The sequence below is a fragment of the Ornithodoros turicata genome, unplaced genomic scaffold (genome assembly GCF_037126465.1).
Source record: "Ornithodoros turicata isolate Travis unplaced genomic scaffold, ASM3712646v1 ctg00001055.1, whole genome shotgun sequence".
NCBI lineage: Eukaryota > Metazoa > Arthropoda > Arachnida > Ixodida > Argasidae > Ornithodoros > Ornithodoros turicata.
The window spans coordinates 93,979-116,063 of NW_026999451.1; the positions used below are offsets into that span (position 1 = coordinate 93,979).

The 22,085-nt window shown below is 44.9% G+C and overlaps 1 protein-coding gene and 1 long non-coding RNA gene across 2 annotated transcripts; both read left to right on the plus strand.

Moving 5' to 3' along the window:
* Nucleotides 1-627: 627 nt before the first annotated feature.
* Nucleotides 628-3,294, plus strand: LOC135376205 (uncharacterized). Its single transcript, XR_010417575.1, has 3 exons — nt 628-680; nt 748-877; nt 3,067-3,294. It is a non-coding gene; the product is annotated as an uncharacterized LOC135376205 (long non-coding RNA).
* Nucleotides 3,295-3,543: 249 nt separating this feature from the next.
* Nucleotides 3,544-22,085, plus strand: LOC135376202 (zinc finger protein 883-like). The gene is made up of 4 exons (XM_064608803.1): nt 3,544-3,550; nt 4,618-4,770; nt 5,460-5,612; nt 18,361-22,085. Exons 1-4 carry the CDS (start codon nt 3,544-3,546, stop codon nt 19,971-19,973), a joined length of 1,926 nt encoding a protein of 641 aa, XP_064464873.1. The 3' UTR covers nt 19,974-22,085.

The following is a 22,085-nucleotide window of genomic DNA, read 5'->3' on the forward strand; positions in this document are numbered from 1 at the left end:
AAATTGCACTGTATGGCAGGTATTTCTCAAGAATTTATTTCCCCGAATATTGAAGTCACGTTAATTTTCGTATGCGCAACAGAAAAAGCGTGATATATGACGATGGTTGACGTCGTCTGCTACGGTTATTTACGTCAAACTGTATACATCAAAGACATAGCTGCAACGAATTACATACGAGTGGTGCACACAAGATCAAATTAGAGGTCATTTGAGTTGTCTTTTCATGTTGTGTGTATTCCTTAGGTGCAATTAGTTAGGTCATCGATACATCTCTTGAATCTTTTCGCGGGACACACGCACTCAAAATTAATTAACGGCAAAATTAGCACGAGTTCCGTGATATCGGGAAATAAATTCCTCAAGTTGCGTGCCAGAAAACGCGATTGTATAGTTCTTAGACGTATTATCATATTTTATCTCTCTTTGCACTTAGCGCCATGACACGACATCGACACCATTCTTTCCTCCTTTCTTCTATGGCGGTAAGTAAACATGTAAACATTTTCGCGGCAGAAACTTCAAAGCTCCTAGCACGCTTCTAGTAATGGCAAAGTAGCTTAGAGTGTTGCTTAGAACCACCCTTTACTCTTTACTTCGAGGCGAAGTAAATGTGGTGCTGTATCAATGGAAACGACATTGGGATCGTCGCCACACAATGAGGCTGTCTCACATTACGCGTAAATCTACTTCCCAGTTATTATTATTATTACTATCGATAACATCCTTTGTTCCGTGCTCTCTTAGTGCTCCAGGATGGTCGGGGACGAATAACAATTGGAGAAGCAACCAGGACAGAACAGCAAGGAGCAGGACACACAAAACACCTCATGCTCGAGCCCGTTGAGTAAAACAAGATTCCATCTTCAGAACACAAGTGAGTTCTATCTAGCCGTGTGACATTCGCCTGTAGAATTCGCCTAGAGTATAATTAAATGTTGTAACGTGTGCCAACAAAGGAGGGTGGGTTCCAACTTTTTGCTCTTTTTCAAAAACACGTCGAAGCCTCGAAAAGCGAATTATAAGCGCTGGTTGTCTTCAAATGCGAAATAAAAACACGCATTCACATCAAAGCGTGTGCACCACACTGTGTGTAAAAGATGTGTCTCGTGAAAGATGTGCATTCGTTCTTCACTTATTCACTCAGGTGTTCCATAAAAAAGCCCATTAAAAAGGCCTAAAAGTCTATATACCAAACACTCAGAAGGCGGGAAAGTGGAAAGTCGAAAAGGCCAATGACCAATCGCGAGCCATCAAGAAATGAAAAGTGTATTTTGAAAAGTTCGAACTGCTACATAAAGTAGTAGAGCAAGAAAGTAGAGTTTGGGACAGGCTTTGGGAAATAATGTGCTAAGGAGAGATATTTTTTTTTTTAAAGCACTATGGGTTATGCGTTTATTGAACACGGTGAGACCTCAATAAACCAGCAGACAGGAATCGTGAGCATCCCATCGCCTCAATAATTTATGAAGTAAATCATTAGCAACCCGCCCGTATCAGTTGGCAGCGTGTCATAATGAACTAACCCTAACCTGTCCCTCCCGCGGGCAACTTCCTCCCGGCTGTGTCGGCAGTGAAATTTATTTCAACATTAATTTTGCCGCCGTTGATACAGAGAGTTTATTTTCGAAAAGTTATCCGGAAAAGTGACTTTCCCCATCAATTGTTTTCGACGTTTCATTTTTTAAACGATTTATTTTGGCAAACACCGACAACTTTATTTTATTGCGATTAATTTAGCTTAGAGCTGTTTTTTTTTTTTTTTTACTTTTGGTAGTTCTGTCTTCTGGCTTTGTGGTCTTCTTATAGTTTGCCCTTATGATTACCACCCATTTCATAACGGCTCCACTTTTTTGCAGTTATTTTTTTTAACTCAGTGTAAGAAAGAAACTTTTAGAACTTATCAGAACGGAAGAACCTAGGTTATCTGAAAAAAAAAAATTTGAAGAACAATCCGGCTGTGGCAAAGGAATGTGGACTTACATCGGCAACATAACTTTCGTAGAACTTTTCCTGTCTTCAAAAACCTACTTTCGGGTTTACAAACCACCAATGTGGGATCTGTAGCAGGGGCACGAGGGCTCAAGCGAAAATGTCAGTGAAAACTATGACTAGTCCTCGTTCGATAACGGGACGCTTGAGAGTGCTGCCACTGTGGGGGGCTTGGGGGCCTGAGCCCCCCCCCCCCCGGAATTTTCCCGGGGGAGGGGGGGGGGGCCTCCTGGAAGTCTATCCAGCCGACACTTGAGATGACAGTTTCGAGGGATATCTTAAGAACCGGGTGTGTCGGTGATCATGATAATCCTGTAAAAATTTCTCTCGCAACGCCGCAACAAGGACTTCCGGACTGCCTGCCTGACCTCGTGTAAAAATCCTGTAATCCTGTAAAAAAAATCGTGTAAGAATCCTGTAAAAATCCTGTAATCTTGTAAAAGCTTCCTGTAAAAAAATTTGTAAAAATCCTGACATGCTGTCAAATTTCCTGTAAAAATTCTGTAATCCTGTAAAAAATTTGTCTCACGACGTCGCAACAAGGAATTCCAGACACCCTGCCTGGCCCCTGTGCATGAAAAGGGTGAGGGTGGACGTTGTGCCCCCCCCCGGCAGATTGAAAACTCTCCGCCCATGCGTCCGACATCGTTTTTTTTTTGCTTTCTTAAAGTTACCGGTAGTCTTTGGAGCCGGCACAAAAAGGATCCCTTACAGGTACACACTTGCAACCGCTTACCGCTACAACCTTCCCATTGGCATTTTGGTTCTATTTCTTGCAATTAAAAAACTGACTAATTGTTTTCACTTCATTAAGTAATTACAAAAATGGTTTGAGTATTCCTAACACCACCGGTAAGGTAACACCATACATTTCGGCCTTTCTTTTTTTGGAGCGCGATGAATCATTTTTTTAAACTTTGGCTAATTTTTTGTTATGCACGCCAAATAACGTTGAGCCCATAATATTTGTACAAGGAGATTTTTCAATACGTTTTTTTTATCATATAAGGTGAAAGAACCTACGTGTATTTTTTTTATTCTGTCACCCACCTCTCTCTTTTTGTTTCATTTCAGGGACAAGGGGTGTTAACTTCTCATTAAAGAAGATCCAAGTGATACCTGCGCATTTGAGTTCTTGAGTCCCATCCTTATGGATCTGCAGCTGCAAGAAATGTGCCTGTCCCCGAAGTTCGGTGTTCAGCTTTCGAAAGTAAAATTGGAACCTCCTGATGCTGCGCATCTACATGAACAGGAACAGATACAGGAACAGTACTGCAGCGAGTCTCCTTCAAGAAGCGATAGTTACGGTAAATTATTTTATAAATTACGTAAGGTGGTGAGCGTTTTACGGAATGTTCACAGCGGGAATGTATCCCAGCAAGGTTTCAGTAAGTTATGTCGGATTCACGTTCGAATTCGATTACAAGACAGATCTTTTTTTTTTTAGAGGTAGGATTTGGCCACAACCTTTTCACGTGTGAAGACGCAGGTGCGTTGGGAGCAGTGGCATCCAATCCAATGCGAGTCGCTTCCGCTTGGGCTCCCTGTGCCATGCAGGGTGCGAAGTGTGTTTGTTTTGCTTGCATCACCTGTGCACTTGGATTCCGTAGGGAAGGAGTATCGTACGGTTTATGCCTCCTGCTGCGACATGAAAGGATGGACCTCGTAGGAGACATGTTCGTAACACGCTATGCCTGACGTACCAATCGTGGCGGCTCTCACGTTGAGATTCCTTCCTTTCGCTGGCTTGGTGTCTGATTATTATGAGAGTTCTATGCAACTATATAATAATCAAATAACTCAAATTCGGATTATGTATAATAATTCGAATAATATTAGAATTGTAACGGTAATTTAACAAATAAATGTTATTGCTGCGTGCTGATTTTCTGTTACGATCATCGTTTTGTCTGTATATTTCAGATGCCATCTTCCTGACAGTAGTTAAGCTATTTAAGCGCTGCATTTATAATGAGACGACCGCGAGGTAGCAAGCGAGCTGGTGGTATAGATCTTTAGATACGAGATATAAATGCAGCTCCATAACATAAAAACCAGAGACTAGGGTTCAAAAAAACGACAGCACAGACAAGGTCTCAATTCGTCTCAAGGTCTAATTCTGTCTCGAGGTCATTTTTTTTTTGCCCCCTAGTCTCGGGTTTTTTATGTTATGGAACTGCATTTATATCTTGTATTTAAATACTCGTATCGAAAAGTATTTATGAAGGGTATTTAAATGCCCTTTTCCACAAAGTATTTTGCATTTATATTTAAATACTCAAAAATGTATTTATGCCCATCCCTGCAGTGTGCTGGATGTCCCAAGAAAAGTGCCCACTCCTCCCGCTAGGGGATTCACTTGTGACGCACCCTATAGGCGCTGCACGGGGCGTATGCCGCTACACCCTTCCAAGACCCAAATTTTTTTCACCCACCAACCCTTTCCCACGCTTAAACCAGTGCAGCATTGGCTGTGGCGGCGCCTCGACTTTTCGTTACTGGTGACGACACACACCTCTAGCTGCAATACGGTTAAACTAGGTTCGGATAAAGTATGGAGGTGGTCGTCATGTGATACGAAGCCTTGCAATGTGGCTTACTTCTCTCCTTTTTGTTTTACTTCAGGAGTGACAGTTTGGACGTGTGACATTAAAGAAGAACCTCGAGAGGAGTCTTCAAAGGAACATGCAATCGTGGAAGTCAAAACGGAGCCTTATAACGTTGCAATCTTGACTGGACAGGACCAAATGGGACATAAGTGTGATTCAACATCAGAAGGTAAATACAAAATGGTCGAGGACATTTAGTCAACACCGAACTTAATAGCGTGACAAAAAGAGGGATACAACAGACAGGTATCAGCTTTCATGCACACGTTCTGTTCAATGGAAGATTCTCGAAGTTACGGAAAATAGACGTGGAGATTATTTATCAAATTTCACGTCACTGTTGAATCTCAATATATAAGGAAATAGATAATGACCAAGTTGCATTTTTTGTGCTCATGCGGTTCCACTATAATAGATGTCTTCCGTATGTTTTACCTCCTTTTCTTAGTTACACAACTGTTAGGAATTCCTGTTATTAATTAGGTATTGTGTATAAAAAAAAATCCGAGCTTCGAAAACTGCCATCGATTCTGAAGCCATTCCAAAGGTGTTCAGCTGTGTTAGTTCCTATTCCAGATTTTGTGATGCGTTTGAAAAATCCTCATTTAAAAAGCGATTTCATTTGGCTTGCTGAAAATAAATCTGGATTTAGAATGATTTGATTTACACGAATAAATTTAAATACGGACTTGATTTGGATTCGATTTAAATCCATTATGTTTCCTGATATCCCTCACTCTCTACTGAGGTGGCCATCACGTGACTCAAAGCTTTTGCAATGTAGCTTACTTCAATAATGTTTTACCTCAATAATGTTTTACCTCAATAATGTTTTACTTCAATAATGTTTTACTTCAGGCATGACAGCTGGGATGTGTGATGTTAAAGAAGACCGTCAAGAGGACTCTTCGAATGAACATCCAATCATAGAAGTCAAGACAGAGCCTTATGACGTTGCCGTCTTGACAGAACAGGACGAGATGGGACACAACTGTGATTCAAGATTAGAAGGTAAATACAAAATGGTCGAGGAGGTTTAGTCAACACCAAACTCAATACCACGATATGGGCAAAAATGGGGATGCAACAGAAATGCACTTTAGTTTTCAGACAGACAGACAGACAGACTGACACGTATCAACTTTCCAGAGCAGACAGTCTGTTCCATGGGAGATTCTCAAAGGGGGCAAAAGAGACGCGGATATTCTTTGTCATATTTCACGTCGTGCCTACTCTCGAATGTCGGGAGATCTTCAAGTACAAACGTCATTGCCGTACTTGCCATTGAGGGGCACAAAAAAAGAAAAAAAGTTTATATTCGTGCGAAGCGTACATTCCGATGTGGCGAGCACTGAATGTTCGTAGGTTACGGATCGAAATGTTGTTTTTCTTTTTGGACCCGCCAGTGATTATCGCAGATTTCTCATCTGTTCAAGAAAGCTCGATTTGTTGGACCACAGTAATCACAAAACACCGCAACAAAACAGTCGAGAACAATTGTAATTGAGGAGCAGTTGCAAAGTTGTCACAGCAGCGGTTATGCATGCCCGATCCAGCAATTACATCATTTCATATGACAACACCAATAACCGATCGCACTGTTAGTGTTACAGCAAAGTGACTTCTCCCTCCCTCCCCAGGGGAGCATGATTCCTTCTCTCTCACACGCACATGGGAACAGCACATGGGATGCCGTAAATAGGTGTCAGTTACCTACGGGCTTCGTTAAATAGAACTTATTGAATGAAAGGACTTTGTTAAACTGAGTGCAAATATGAATTGTCGTTTATGTGGAATTGTACGTGCAATGGAAATAATACGTTAAAAAAGAGGTTTCCGTTAAGCCTATGTTTGCATGAACAGCCACATCTACATAGAGTATACAATGAATTCTCAGGGAAGTATGGGATATCGCGAGTGCATCAGAATCCTTCCAGGTGTCTAAAAAAGGTCATGTATATATGCAGGATTCACTGGGAGTCGTTGCTTCCTTGGATGATGGGAGAAAAATTGTGCTTGAAACTTATCTCTCATGAATTTTAGATATGGACAGTTCTCATTGGCCGTCAGAACCAGGTTGCTATCCCCGACGGCTGCCATATTTATACGTTTCAAATGGCTCAGGAGTACCGTAATTTCACGCGTATAAGCTGCACCTCAGAGAAGTTGCAGGGCCCGTTTTTAGGAATGTTTTGAAAGATATCCAACTGCACTTACCCGTACTGATTGGCGTTAAAATCTGGGCAGGTTGGTAATCCATTTAAAAGCGATAAAACCCCATTGCTAGGTAGTGTGGTCATCATCATACTTGTTCGTCCTTTGTCCTTTTTTTACCCTAGCACTGAGGTTTTATTGCTTCTAAATGGATTCATCCAGCCTTCAGTCAGTGTTCACTCATAGCTTACAGACCTACTGCTTCTGCGAGACGTTATAACTCGGGTCACAAGCTTATCCAAGAATTCAATCCACGAGCCTATCCAAACGGAGTTGGTTTCCATTCCGCAAAAGTACGGTAGAGGAAAAATAAATTGGTTTTAACTAGATATGGGACGAATCCAGAATTGTACGAATCCGAATCCGGATCCAAATCCAAGGAACGTTCTGCGCTTTCATGAATCTTACGAATCTCGAATATTTCGAATCCTTTCCTTAAAAAGAGTGTAAAAAGCAAGCAAAAAACTTCTACTGATAAGTGTTTTGAAGCAGAATGTGATATACATTTGTTTAATTAAAGACAAATTAAATAATAGTGCAGTTTCAGGAGAAAAATATACCCCTATTGTTCTTCTTAAATGTAATTTATTTAACACGTTGTTCAACAACTACAGTATACTGTAGAAGTGTTGTTTTTTTTTTTTTCGTGCGGAATTATTTTTCGCGCATTCCTCCAAAATCGCAAATTCAAGTTCCCGCGAATAGCTCTGGCCATCCCATCAGAGCAAGATGTAAAGAAATGAAAATTGATCACACTTCTGTTACTCCTACAAGCGCACGGCACTGTACCTACTATATACAATTATACCACGAAGCCGCAACATGCCTTTCCTCGTCTTCTTAAAACTAGCTTGTATGATAGTACGACGTCTCAACCGAACTGTTCAGTGCCCCGAGTGATAATGAATGAGCACTGCTGAAATGGACTTGCTGACCTGCACACGGCGAGTAATATGGCCTCCTGCAGGGTCCATAAAGGCATTGTAGAAGGCCTTTCCTCCCATGTCTGTGAGGAGAAGAAAAGGATTGGCCTAGAACACCACCATCCTCGTGAACAATGGATGTCTCGGTACGTGCCGAAACATGCCCGAGTATTGACTGCGGCACGATATGCAAAAGCAAAGCCCTCCCGGAAACCTGTGTCTCGAATTTAAGTTCTCGCAAATTACTCCTCAAACCAGCTTTGTTCGAAAACGCGAAAATATTTTCCACACACAAAAAAAACAAAACAAAAAAAACACTTCTACAGTATACATAAACTCTCGAGTCTGAATTATTTCCGTAAAACTAAGTATCTATCAAAAACAAGACCGTAAGACTTTTAAACTTGCAATGTTACAGTTCCTGCCTCAACTCTTTCAGTTTAGAGCAATGTAAACAAACAAACACGAAAACATCCTACGGCTGCCTGGCTCCTAGCTGTATCTCATGCTCTAGCTTCCATGTCGGAGCTCATAAGTGCAGCTCTTGCTCTTCGATGTATGGAGGAAGGAGATGCCGAAAAACCATTGAGATGCCCTGGAAACTTCACCGAGGCGTATACACGCACCCACGTGGTGCGCGTCTCTGAAAGACCAGTTTAGTAGAAGCACCTGAGTACGAGGGACAGAGTGCATCGAGCGCGTTGGGTAGAGTCGATACTTCGAGGCGTACAGAGGGACATCCAGAAATTTTCAGATTAAGACGTCTGATGAAAGTATATGTCAATTTACCAAATAACACGAAAGGTCTTGATGCGTGCAATTTGCTTCCCAGAAAAAAACAAAGAAAAGACACGCATAAACATGGCTCCGCGCGTTCCCCCATTAACCTGCCACTTGGGTATAGTGACGAGGAGAAGTATGATTAGAGCCTGAAGTTCTCGGGAAATATTTTTCTAAATTCGGGGGGTAAAAATCGGGTAAATAAACGTGTGGCACTAAATTCGTGCGAATTTGGGTGAAAAAACTTCCAGTAGGCTAAATTTGGGGGGAAATCGTGCTCAGTTACACAAAGTGGTTACAATGTAGTGGTTTGGTACAAACTGTGATGTAACTGCATTTGCTGCTAAACAAGTAAGGTAGCGCATTCCTGCAGACATCCAAGTGAGGGCAATTTGCCAGGCAAAAATCGGGTTTCGCCCTAAAGAGGCAACCTTCAATTCGGGGTGCAAATTCGGGGAAGAATCAGGTAAGACCCTAAAACTTCAGGCTCACCGATGGAGGAGGAGGAGGAGTGTCGTTGGGAGGAACCGGAGAGGTCTGCCTGCCTGATTAGGCGGCATGTTTCTCGGGAAGGGAAAGGTGGTGGAGAGGAGGAGAGGGAAGGGTGAAGTGGAAGACCGAGCGGAATCCGCTCGGGGGGAGGATAGCTGCGTCCATGGGCCGACTTCAGGGCAACTGTGCCGGCATACGCCTATTACACATCTGAGGGAAACCCAGGAAAAACCCCAGACGGCACAGCCGGCCCGCGGATTCGAACCGCGGACCTCCCAGTCTCCAAGCGCACGCGTTACCGCTGCGCCACCGGAGCTGGTGGCTCACCGATGACGCGACAGGTCCAAGCATTCTTGTTCGCTAGTCATTGAGTGTCAGCGCTCTGTCCCTCTGCGGCCGTAATCCAGTTTTGCCAGTTCTCCCAGAGAATGGGCGTTTTCCAGAGCAGAGAAGCGCCTCTAGCGGGAGGAGTCGAAAACACGGTGTCTGCACATTTGGTCGAGTGCCGTGTGATTGGAGACATCTGATCGAACTCCGTTTGGTCAAAAAGCTTTTGACCAAAAGCCGGTTGATCGACACCGTTAAGGGAGTTCAAAAGGAGTTCAGTGTGTTATCCACACCTATCTTTGTGGAACTTTTGACGATATACTTTCTCTGAGCGTACAAAGCAAGCCACCAGTGTCCCCTGCATTCTTTTTTCTTTTCTTTGCTTTTTTAGTTGAAGAGGGGAGACCACGGGTTATTTGCATATCTGTCTTTCAGAAACAGCGCGGTTGAACAGAAGAGTGCGGAACAATTCGGCGCACAGCCGATAATCCGTGCTTTCTTCTGGCACCCTTCTCATTGCTGGCGGTATATGTATTTAAAGGGAATAATCTGGAATGGGATAGCCATATGCGCGCGAGAGCCACCCGAAGTCTGTGGATGCTAAGAAGGAAATTTTGCCATGGTACAAAGAAAGATATTGAATTATCAGGCATATAAAACCTTCGTTCAACCTTGTTTAGAGTATGCATCTGCACAGTATCAAAAAAGAAGAAAAGAAGAGACACTACAAAGATCTGCTCCTCAGCTTGTATTGTTTAGGTTTCGAAGGACATCTTTGCTAACATATAATAATAATAATAACAGTAATGATAATGTTTTATTGGTGCCCCAGAACGGTCGTGACGACCCTATGTATGTTGGAAGAAGCAAATTTAGATTCACTTGAATGTAGGGACAAAGTAAATACACCAAAACTCCTTCTCCTATACAATGGTCAGTTAAATACGAGCATTAATAATACACTGCTAAAATTTGTCCACGTTCGACACGAATAAATTGTCCAAAAATGTCATAGAATTATTTGATTTATTTATCAAAATGTTTATTATTTGACATTCATTATTATTTGACAAAGTGTTGGGGATTAGGGTGAAAAACGTATATGGCATGTTTGGTCAGTGTTTTACGGTCGCCTTTTGTGGCATACTTTAAAATCAATTTTTATGACAATTATGACTGTGTGGCGTGAATTACTTCTCATGGTGCATCTTACTGGCCTACGTGACAGTTCAGTAGGAAGAAGATGTCGTAGGAGTTAAGTCTGAAAGACTTTTGAGCCTCAAGAATGCCACTTCTTCCTCCACAAAAAAAGAAAAAAAAAAGAAACGAAAACACAGCGGCTGAAATGGGCCAAAGAACCTGGAGAGTGATCTAAGGACCTTCCTTTTCCTTTTGAACAAAAAAAAAATTGAGATATGTTTGCAGTCTCACTCTGGATCATGTAGTATTGTTTAGGTTTTCATTTCATTCAGGTTTGCCCCAAAATGAAGCTTTCTTTTTCTTTTGTTTACCAGGCCAGGAGAAAGGCTTTTTCGGAACCCCGAGTAGCAGACGACGGAGGAGTAGCAGACATTTCTCTAGACCAATCAGCGAGTGTTCTCCTTATAGCGTCAGCATGAGGTTCTAGGCAGATCGCAGGCTCTTACTGCTTTTCACCGCCGTTGCGCACGGTCGCTTCTTGCGACGTACTTTAAATTCAATTTCTGCGATAATCATGACTCTGTGGCGTAAATTACTTCGCACGGTGCATCTTACTGGCCTTCTTAACTGTTCTATAGGATGGAAACAGGGTGTTGAAAATTGCTTCTGCGCTAGTTTAAGTAAATGTAAATAAATGTATGTCTTCAACAATTGTATCATCCTCACGGTCACTTTCAGAAAAAAGTAGCCGTAATGTAACTAAGTTGCTTGCTCTCAGAAACAGTAACTGTGTAACTTGAGCAAGAAAGTAACTATAACTGCAACTTAGCTGCTATTTTTGGCACATCAACTGGATTCCGTGCCACTACATCCAACGCGCCGTTACATCCATCATGCGCTTACATCCGAAAACGAGTCGTTACATCCACCCTGCTCTTACACACAAACGACCGTTACATCCAACGAGACTTTACGTCCATTTCTGGCCGATACATCCATAAGTCAGTGCATACAACGAGCCGTTACATCCAATGGAAAACCATACACAACGAGCTGTTACGTCCATTGGGCCATTACATCCACAGACATAGGAAAGTGTGGGACATTGGTTATGGTTCCAATGCCAGCGCAAAAAACGCAGGTGTAGCTGAACATAGACGCCTGTGTCAAACCTAGATGCTAACTCGGTACATCACGGGTACTTCTTTGAATAGGAAAAAAGCTAACTAACTAAATAAAAAGCAGTCACCTGTAATACGGATTGACATTGATTAGTTCATCGACAGCTGCTATATTGGTACAACCACAAAACCAAGGTCGTTAGAGTGTGAGGCAGGTTACTGAGTTCTAAGCAACACGCATTTGTGGCGCAACGTGCATATTAATAAAATGTTAGGTGTACAGCAGATGGCTTTTTGTATTGTCAACGGAGGGCACTTTGAAAATATAGAAAATCGCAATGCTGCGTCTGCATTCCGGGAAGTTATCTTTGTCACTGCTTTGCTGTCACCTTTGTCGTTCGCTGTCTTCGCGCCATTCGTTGTCGTAAAGCAGTGTTGGTTGCTTTCTTACTTATGCCCAGTCCGGCCGTGCTGCCAGGAGGTTTTGCCTGGGTTTCCCCCGACAGTTTCCTTGGAAGTCGGCCTAGGACGCGCGCTGCTCCCATTAAATGGCGCATTGCGTTGGTCGTGACGAGCAGCCCGCCCTCAGCGAGGCCAGCTACGGCAAGCAGAATATGACACCAGCAGCTTTTTTACCTAATGCGCAACTACCGTATTTTCACGCGTATTAGCCGCACCGCAGATAAGCCGCAGGACTCGTTTTTAGATACATTTTGAAAATGTTTTTGCAGATAAGCCGCGGGTAATACGACGCAACTGCTTTGTGCGCTACACCAGTGATGCACATACAAAATCAACAGAGACGCTCAACGCTCGTCAGCGCCGTACTCCCTGCCAGCTGCCCTGTTCCCGTACTTGTCCGCGAAGTCGACGACTTTTAGTTTGAAGCCGCTGTCGTGGCTATGCCTCAGCATTGGAGCCATGCCTCACCTCTAACTGCCGTGCCTATGTCCACGAATGCTGCTGCTCTCGTCAAATGAGAACTGACGCTTAGCTGACCACGTTTTATCCCAATGACAGGTGTATTGAACCCTTCCTGTGGGTCTGCCGACAAAGGAGACCGTGGGGAAGGCCATAAACCCTGTCCACATTCGGGTGTCGGCATGATGTATAACAAAGGGGGTCAGTTCTAGTGTTCTACTAAGATCGGATTGTGCCCTTGTTGTGTGTTTTTCGTGGATTGACGGGTTAGTCCACTCGAATGTGGAGTGGACCTGCCCCTGTTCGGTATTGTTCGTGCACTGGCAGGGCGGTCCTGTTCTGTAAAACATGAGGCACTGTCGGCCCTTTCGTTTAACCCGCGGTATGGGGAAAGTACCAGGGAAAAATAGTCACCAGATAAGCTGCGCCCACGGATAAGCCGCAGAGCGTCCGCGAAAAAATAAATCGCGCATAAGCCGCGGCTAATACGCGTGAAAATACGGTATATTATTTCGTGAATATTTTGAGATTTGGGGATTTCAACTTGCGCACCAACCTTGTAATTCAGAACCTCACCTAATTTATTCTCTTACGACAGCAACTCTGTCAGTTACTTGTGAACATACCAAATCATAAAACAGCGCAATTTGACGGACTCTCACGGAAACAAATAAACGAACAAAGAAAGAAACAAAAACATTCCGAAGATACGCCACGAAATATCTGTTACGGAGTGGCTGATTCCAAAACTGCATTGATGCCATATTAGTTAGGACATGACATATTCTGAAGCCGCTTATCCAACGAGCAGTTACGTCCAAAGGGCCACCAAGTACACCGTGCGGTTACATCCATACCACCGTGCCGTTATAGCCAACGAGCCGTTGCATCCAATGCGCCGATACGTCCACAGATGGATGTAACGCCGTGTTGGATGTAACGTCTCGTTGGGCGTAGCGACCCCAGACCCATCAACTGTAACTATAGCCCTGTTACTTTTTGTTTTACGAGTAGCTTACCCAAGACTAGTCCAGCTAGTGTTCTCCTTGGAGGTGGCCGGTGAATAAATTGACTCCGTTATTGGGAGGGAGGATCTGTTGGAAATGTAAAGCCAGCATTGTTGAGGAAAAGGAAAAAGCGGTGTAAGATGACGAGCATTCTCTCTCTCTCTCTCTTTTTGTTGCTATGTATGGGAAGAGCTTCTACGAGCAACACAGGCGATTTGACATCTGGAGAGGAGGCACGAACAGTTTTCGCTGTAAAAGTGAACGAGATGAATAACTTGTATTTCTTTTCTTGGCAAAATAGATCTCTGCCTGAGAAACGTCATCATGATGTTGGTAAACAGACTGAAACCAAAACAAATTGGAAGGGGAGGGTTGGGCTCCACGAATGGGCACTTGTTCGCTGCCTCCTACTGAAAGAAAAGTAGGACTGAAGGTCTCGTCCCTTGCAGGGACCATCGTAATCCCATCAAGACCGTTGCTTTCGGGCACGACCTTGTTCACCCCTAGCTTCGAATGTACCATAATTTCACGCGTATAAGCCACACGGCAGATAAGCCGCAGGGCCCGTTTTTACGAACATTTGAAAATTTTTGGGCAGATAAGCCGAGGGCAGTGCGACGCAACTGATTTCTGCGACAAAGGATATATTGAGAAGGCCATAAACCCAGTGGTCCATACTCTGGGGTGAGCTCTACAGTTCTACCAGATTGTGCCCTTGTTGGGCGTTTTTCATGGATTGATGGGTCAGTGGCCTTCCAGAAGACGTGAATCACTGTCACCACTTTTCGTTAAAGCTGCTTAAGGGAATGCACCAGGAAGGTCAGTCGACTCGAATATGGACGCGCCCCTGTTACGCATTGTTCGTGCATTGGCAGGGCGGTGCTGTTCCAGAGACACTGTCGTCCCGTTAGTTAAAACCGGCGTATGGGGAAAATACCAGGGAAAAATAGTCGCGAGATAAGCCGCAGTGGTGGATAAGCTGCAGAGCGCCCGTGAAAAAAAAAATTGTGCATAAGCCACGGCTAATACGCGTAAAATTATGGTAGTTCAAGTGTACCGCATTGGTGGCTCTGTCGAATGCTACGATGTCATTTCTTTACAAACAGGGAGGGGTCTATAATGCGGGCACTTCAAACACACATAGCAAAATGTGCTGTAGCGTATTATACAGTCGCTGGGACAGCGACTTGAGAGCCTCCTAGGAACTGACCAAGTGAGCTTCGATCACATGAAATATCTTTTCTGTCGGACCATTTCTTCTGTCTCTCATTTGTCATGCAACACTGCAGAAAACAGAACTCTTGAGCCTTCTGTGTTGTCCTGATGGTCGAGGACATAGCGCTCTTAGTAGAATACACCAGGCCGGTATTATACCGGCACGGCCGGGTATTTGGGTGCTGTGCCGGTAGGAAGGTGATACAGGCAGCCTTTTGCCGGTATTTGTGGCTCAAGACCTTTCATAAGGGCTTTTACGGGATTTTCCCTTCAACATTCCACTACAGCTTGAATAAATCCGGAACACACACCCAGCTCCGCAGTCACCAGTCGTTTTCTTAGTTATTCATTCTTATTCATTGAGCGAGCACGCGCTTTCTCTCTATGTGTGTGTGTCTCGTCCACCCCTCACCTACTTTCCCTTTTCCACGAGCCTTTCCTCCTTTCCCTCTATTCCACGACCTCTCCCTCTGCCGGTATTTTTCGCAACGAAAGGTGGTAACGCTACGTAGAAGCATATGTACGACTACCGTAGCAGACGACAGCAATAGGGTTTATTCACTGAAGTCACCTCGCCGGCATACTGTAGGTCTCTCAAAGTTATTTACCCGCATTCGTACGCTGCCATATGCTATGTGGATGACTGTTAATGTCGAAAACATGGAAATTACTTGGATATGCTACAAATCACATGGCACAATAATTTTGAAACTCCAAATATACGGTGACTGCGATGTGGGTAATGACTTGGAAATGACCTACAATAGGGCGTTGACGGCAGAACACCTGCTTGCTAGCGACAGTTGCGGTCTCCTACGGATGACGTCATGTAAATAAACCCTATAGCTCCTATGAAAATGCGTAGAATAATGATGATAACTAACCTGAGAATGAAACACCTGTGGAATATCCACCGCTTGTACAGAAATACTGGGGTAAGCTGAAGTACAAAGTATTGTAGAAGTTGAGGAAGCAATAACTGGGACGATGAGTAGTGCCACCGCTACTTTCCAAAAAATGTGGCGCTGGGAAGGGGTGCCTATGACATGGTTATAATCTAGTAGATCGCGGAAGAGACTGAGGCTCAAAAAGGGTTGCATCGGAGGTCGGTTGGGTTGGGATGCGTGGGAAATGTAAGAAAAACCACTGTCTGGGAAACACACACGAAAGGAACATCATTTGACAGGCTCAGAACTGCTAACCATGCATGGTTTATTTTCATAAGCAACGTGCTCTTATATTGTTCCTCTTTTGTTTTTTACTCCTCTCGTGATGAATGCTTATTGTGGTTGACTAATGCAGCACAAAAGGATACATGGACAAGAGAACTAAGATAACACAAGCGCTCGTGCCGGCTTACATCTGCTGTTCGTGTTCCTTTGACGCTTCGTTACAGTCAACCAGAAATGGTCACCAACTAGTCATGGAAATTGGAACCTGTAGAAGGACCTTGGATTGAGTCATCCCCCTTGCTCTCGAAATGGGGACACTCCGACATATATCCCCGCCAGCGGAGAATGTAGTCCATGCATTGACTGTGGGGGGTCTCAGATAATGTGGCGCATAATCGGATACGTGGAAGCCAAATCGTGCATCTTCTTTCTGGGAGTATTTAATGCGGTTTTTAAATAAACACTTACTCCTTCTCGATGTACATCGTCAGCGGCACTTCATTTTGAAACACGATCAGTGTGCAATGGGGAGAGTAATGGAAATTGTTGGTCTGAGCTGTAATCCTACTGTGCGCGCCGATGGCTGGCACTTCAGATTTGTGATGGGGGTGAGGGGGTCGTCTTGCGACTTCTAACTTGTCTCTGAAGATTTATATGGTTGTTCTAAACCATCGTGTCAGCCATTTCTTAGAACGTTGTTCGTATGAGAGCCGAGTGAAAATGTACGAGAGGTGACGCGGTCCCCAGTCGCTTCTGAAAATCGACACTCGCAAGAGCAGACGATTTCTGCATCCTATCACAGACCTTCCCGCAGGGCGACGTAGCCATTCTCATTGTTGTCAATACAGATTGTGGCATGCTCTGCAATATTTATCACTTTAATTCGGTTATTTAATATGTGACGTGCTTTGCCGGGTAAATTTGCAGTATCCCATTTTGAACAAAGGGCAGTCCAGTGATACACTTTATGAGAGGGGCAACAATCCAGTCCCTCTTAGTATACGTTCTCTTGCAGTTGTCTTGCAAACCACATTTAAATTGTGCTTCGGCGTCGATTTTTAAGCGAAAAGAGTATGTTTTGTCGTCCTTGTTAGGCCTAGGAAAGACAGCGATCCTGAGCAAATATCAAGAAAACTGCAATGGACAGTCAAAAATTATCATGCTATAACAGAATGTTGTACTCACACCTCCCCATGAACATCCTTGCCCGCTCTTGATTCAACCTTGTTATGTCTCGTACGCGTTCCCCAAGATAAACTTCGGGGCTTGTAACGAAGATAAAACAAATAGGAACAGTGTCGGAAATCTAAAGTAGATGTTAGAGGACGTGTTATGCCCCAAACTTTTATGTCGATAGTGACGCTTGGCCTGTTTCTCTGTGGATAAATCGTGAAAATTAAAAAATAGCTACCCTAAACGGCTATACCTGTGTTTCAGCTTCTTTCCGTCAGATGACGAAAGGGTCGAACGCGGAGTTGCAGAGTACGATTCTGCATTCAGTTCCACTTGTTCAGATTTCGATGTCGTCTGCAACGCCGCGTTCGACTGTTTTGCCATCTGACGGAAAGGAGCTGAAACACAGGTATAGCGGACAGGTATAGCGGAATTTATCCGCAGAGGAACGGACCAAATGGCAGTATCGACATAAAATTTTGGGGCATTATACATCCTCTAACATCTACTTTTGCTCCCCGACACTGTTCTTATTTGTTTTATCTTCGTTACAAACCCCGAAGTTTATCTTGGCGAACCCTGTATATATATATAATACTACAGGGATTTCCGTGATACCTGGAGTCTGTTCCAACGCTCGGTTCTGGGGTCAATCATTTCTGCTAGCAAGCACTTCTGCCGTTCTGGATCTTCACGACATGCCCGTCTACATCCACACGTCGCCCATAGAGGCGGATGCAAAATCTGTTATGTTCGCACATCGTATGGGAATATCCTATAGACCATTTCACCGTTCGCAAACAAACGACGCAAACTGGAAGACCAACGGGGAACAAAACAGGTTAACGTGCGCTGGTGCTACCTGGTTGCGTGGAGCTATCAAAAGCGTCTTCGCAAAAGCAGCTGTAACCGCAAGTCCAATGGGACGCACATCCAGCTGTCGCGCGTTGACGCACCCTGGCGTGGCGGAAGGGTCTATTCAATGTAATCCAATCTAGTTTCCCCAAAATGTCGGCACCCAGTGAACACAGGTAGAGGTGTGCAAACGCCCTCACAATATTTGCCTTCACCTCAGTTTTTGTCCCAGATGTTTTTCCTCACCTCACTTCACCTCACAGCAAATACCGCAGGGAGTCCCAAGGAGGATTATTTGCTGTGGCGGACACGCATAGTGTGACCGCAAAAGTGATACCGTAGGGTTTTTCCAATATTTGTCAATTAGAGATGCGCCCGTGATGATAAGGCCTCTGAATGTCCCATTTCCGAAATTTCAGCAGCAAGAGAGAGTCCCACTACTCCTCCATCGGATGCTCAGATGGGAGAGACGGGTATTGGGTGCGACATCTGTTCCTCTGTTCCTGGGTTCTCATGGTCTGGGAGTGACGAGAACCACGTGTTGAAGCATACAGACGAGAAGCCATGCAAGTCCAATCTCTGTTCTGCACAGTTCCGGTGGAGCACGAGCCCATGGTGTCACAAGCGAGCACATACGGGCAAGAAGCCGCACAAGAGTGATCTCCGCCTTGCGGAGTTCAGCCAGATTGCGCACCTGCAGCTGCGGAAACGAGCACACACAGACAAAAACCGATACAAGTGTGATGTCTGCCCTGCGCAGTTCAGCCAGAGCCGCCACCTACAGTATCACAGGCGGACACACACGGGCGAGAAGCCATACAAGTGCGATGTCTGCCCTGCAGAGTTCAGCACGAGTGTCCAGCTACAGTATCACAGGCGGACATACACGGGTGCTAAGCCATACAAGTGCGATGTCTGCCCTGCAGAGTTCAGCCAGAGCGGGAACCTACACCAGCACAAGCGGACACACACGGGCGAGAAGCCATACAAGTGCGATGTCTGCCCTGCAGAGTTCAGCAGGAGCGGGAACCTACAGCAGCACAAGCGTACACATACGGGCGAAAAGCCGTACAAGTGCAATGTCTGCCCTGCACAGTTCAGCACGAGTGTCCAGCTACAGTATCACAGGCGGACACACACGGGCGAGAAGCCATACAAGTGCGATGTCTGCGCGGCAGGGTTCAGCCGGAGTGGGAGCCTACAGCGTCACAGACTGACACACACGGGTGAGAAGCCATACAAGTGCGATGTCTGCCCTGCAGAGTTCAGCCAGAGTGGGAACCTACACCAGCACAAGAGGACACACACGGGCGAGAAGCCATACAAGTGCGTTGTCTGCGCAGCAGGGTTCAGCCGGAGTGGGAGCCTACAGTATCACAGGCGGACACACACGGGTGAGAAGCCATACAAGTGCGATGTCTGCCCTGCAGAGTTCAGACAGAGCGGGAACCTACACCAGCACAAGCTGACACACACGGGCGAGAAGCCGTACAAGTGCGATGTCTGCGCTGCACAGTTCAGCACGAGTCTCCAGCTACGGTATCACAGGCGGACACACACGGGTGCGAAGCCATACAAGTGCGATGTCTGCCCTGCAGAGTTCAGCCAGAGCGGGAACCTACACCAGCACAAGTGGACACACACGGGTGAGAAGCCGTACAAGTGCGATGTCTGCCCTGCACAGTTCAACACGAGTGTCCACCTACAGCAGCACAGGCGTACACATACGGGCGAAAAGCCATACAAGTGTGATGTCTGCCCTGCAGAGTTCAGCCAGAGCGGGAACCTACACCAGCACAAGCAGATACACACGGGCGAGAAGCCATACAAGTGCGATGTCTGCCCTGCAGAGTTCAGCAGGAGCGGGAACCTACAGCAGCACAAGCGTACACATACGGGCGAAAAGCCATACAAGTGCGATGTCTGCCCTGCAGAGTTCAGCCAGAGCGGGAACCTACACCAGCACAAGTGGACACACACACACGGACGGGCGAGGAGCCATACAAGTGCGATGTTTATCCTGCCGAGTTGAGCAAGAGCACGGAGCTGTGGAACCACAAGTGCAGGCACGAGGGCGAGAAGCCATACAAGCGCGATGTCTCTCCTGCAGACTTCAGCCAGAACACAAGTACGTCTTTTTACGAGGGAAAACGCACGTGTAAGAAGCTGTACGAGTGCAGTCCCCTCTCTTGCAAAGTTCAGCCATGGCAATGATCTTGCGGCACTATGTGCAGGGGAGAAGCCATACACAAGTGCCATGTCTACCTGCAGAGTCCAGCCAGAACACAAATCTGAACAATTATAAATGCGCACACACGGGCCAGAAGCCATACAGGTGCGAGTTCTGACCTGCAGGGTCACCCACAGAACGAATTGCGATGTCACAAGCAGACACATATGACAGAGGATCCCTACAAGTGGGATGTGCGTCTTGCAGAGTTCAGCCACAGCGTGGGCCTGTGGCATCACAAGTAGACACCGACAGATATGTGAAACCATACAGAAGTATTCTCTGTTCTACAAACTTGGCATAGCATTCCGCATGCTGATTCCACTAATATATCTGAAATGTCGTGCCGCAATAGAGTTGAATTGCACAGAAACTTTGAAGATCCCTTGCTCCCATTGCACCACGCTTAAAGTTGAATGGAATCAATTACTGCGTATAGTACCTTCCAAGGGGGATGTGTTTACTAAAGAACAGATGAAGATAACAAACAACATATATACATATTCTGATGATGAAGTGGGGAGGTTTTCCATAGCTAGGGTGTCTAATATGAGTGGTGACAATGATAAGTGGTGACGATGAGAGGTGACTGGAATGATCGGAGCTGCGGTGGCGATGCTGAATGTGATCGTGATGGTGGAAATGTCCAAATATAACAAAACATAGGCTAGACTCATCAATAGATCGTATTGACAAATATAATAGAAGTCAGCTGGTGCATGCAACATCAAAACGGAAGTGTGGTTCTGCCATACTGTAGCATGAGCTCGTGAACAAATTGTACATGGCCTCATGACCGTGTCAACTACTTAAAAGAAAGTCAACTTACGTTAACATGAGTACGGATTTGTCCAGCCAGTGCAGCAGTTTATATACACACTGTAACCGTTTTCATGTCTTGAAAGGTGTAATACTTGCAGTGCGTATACCTTTTTCGGTGTAATTTTGGTAAGATCATAATGGAGCACGGTTTCGCACTAATTTTCTTTACTCAAATGTTGTGTGTTCTCCAAAAATTCAGTCTTGCAACGTCTCAACATTGTTGAACAGTATTGTAGACACTTGCACGTGCTCGATTATCGGTAGCGATGCACATATGCATTAGCACCAAGACATAATGAAAGCAAGATTTGCACTGACACTTGATCTTTTCTAATGCTTTCCGAATTTTTAAAATATCATCCTGGAGGTACAATGTTACAAAACCAGGTTGAATGCGCATAGCGCTCACGTTTAAAGGTGTGAAAAAGTTTACAGTGCACTGAGCACACAAGCACGTGGAAGAACATGCAGCCATATGTTAGCAGTAGCTATCGTGCTTTTGCGTTATTGACAGCTGCCGTGTGACTGCATTGCTTTTCTGTGCTCATTTATTGAGTGTGGATATAGACAACAGTAGTAAACGAGGCTAAACAAGCACCCATGTTGCACTTGCTCTCCTTCTTTTACTTTGTTGATAGCTGTCATATGGCCACAGAGTTTGTCCATGTGCTCATGTGTTCAGTGTGAATATAGTGCTAAACAACCACAAAAAAGTGTCCTTTTTGTGTCTCCTGAAGCTCAAGGCTTTTCTTTCAAACAAAAATGTATGCTTGCTGTTCGGCATCTTTTTGTGAGTAGGAGTGTTGGAAATTACTCGACGACACTGCAGCTTTACACTGATGTGATCTGTGCACTCTCTATTATATGGCCTCATATCCTGTATCGGTAATCCTTAAGAATGGAAAAACACACCCCTGTGGAGTCATGCCACACGATTTGTCATATCCACCTGCATCCACATTGCAATTATGCCCCTATTTATGGCGAATGCCAGTATGCCTCTAATACGGCTGTTGTGCCTGTCTTGAACGTCTTCTGAATAACTGAGTTCAAAAATGGTAGTAAACCAAACGAGTAACCGCTTCTAATATA

Bases quoted from the DNA above. Each gene is read 5' to 3' on its own strand.
- LOC135376202 (XM_064608803.1), top strand. The intron at 4,771-5,459 runs GTAAATACAAAA...GTTTTACTTCAG, and splicing joins GTGTGATTCAACATCAGAAG to GCATGACAGCTGGGATGTGT. The intron at 5,613-18,360 runs GTAAATACAAAA...CCGAAATTTCAG, and splicing joins CTGTGATTCAAGATTAGAAG to CAGCAAGAGAGAGTCCCACT.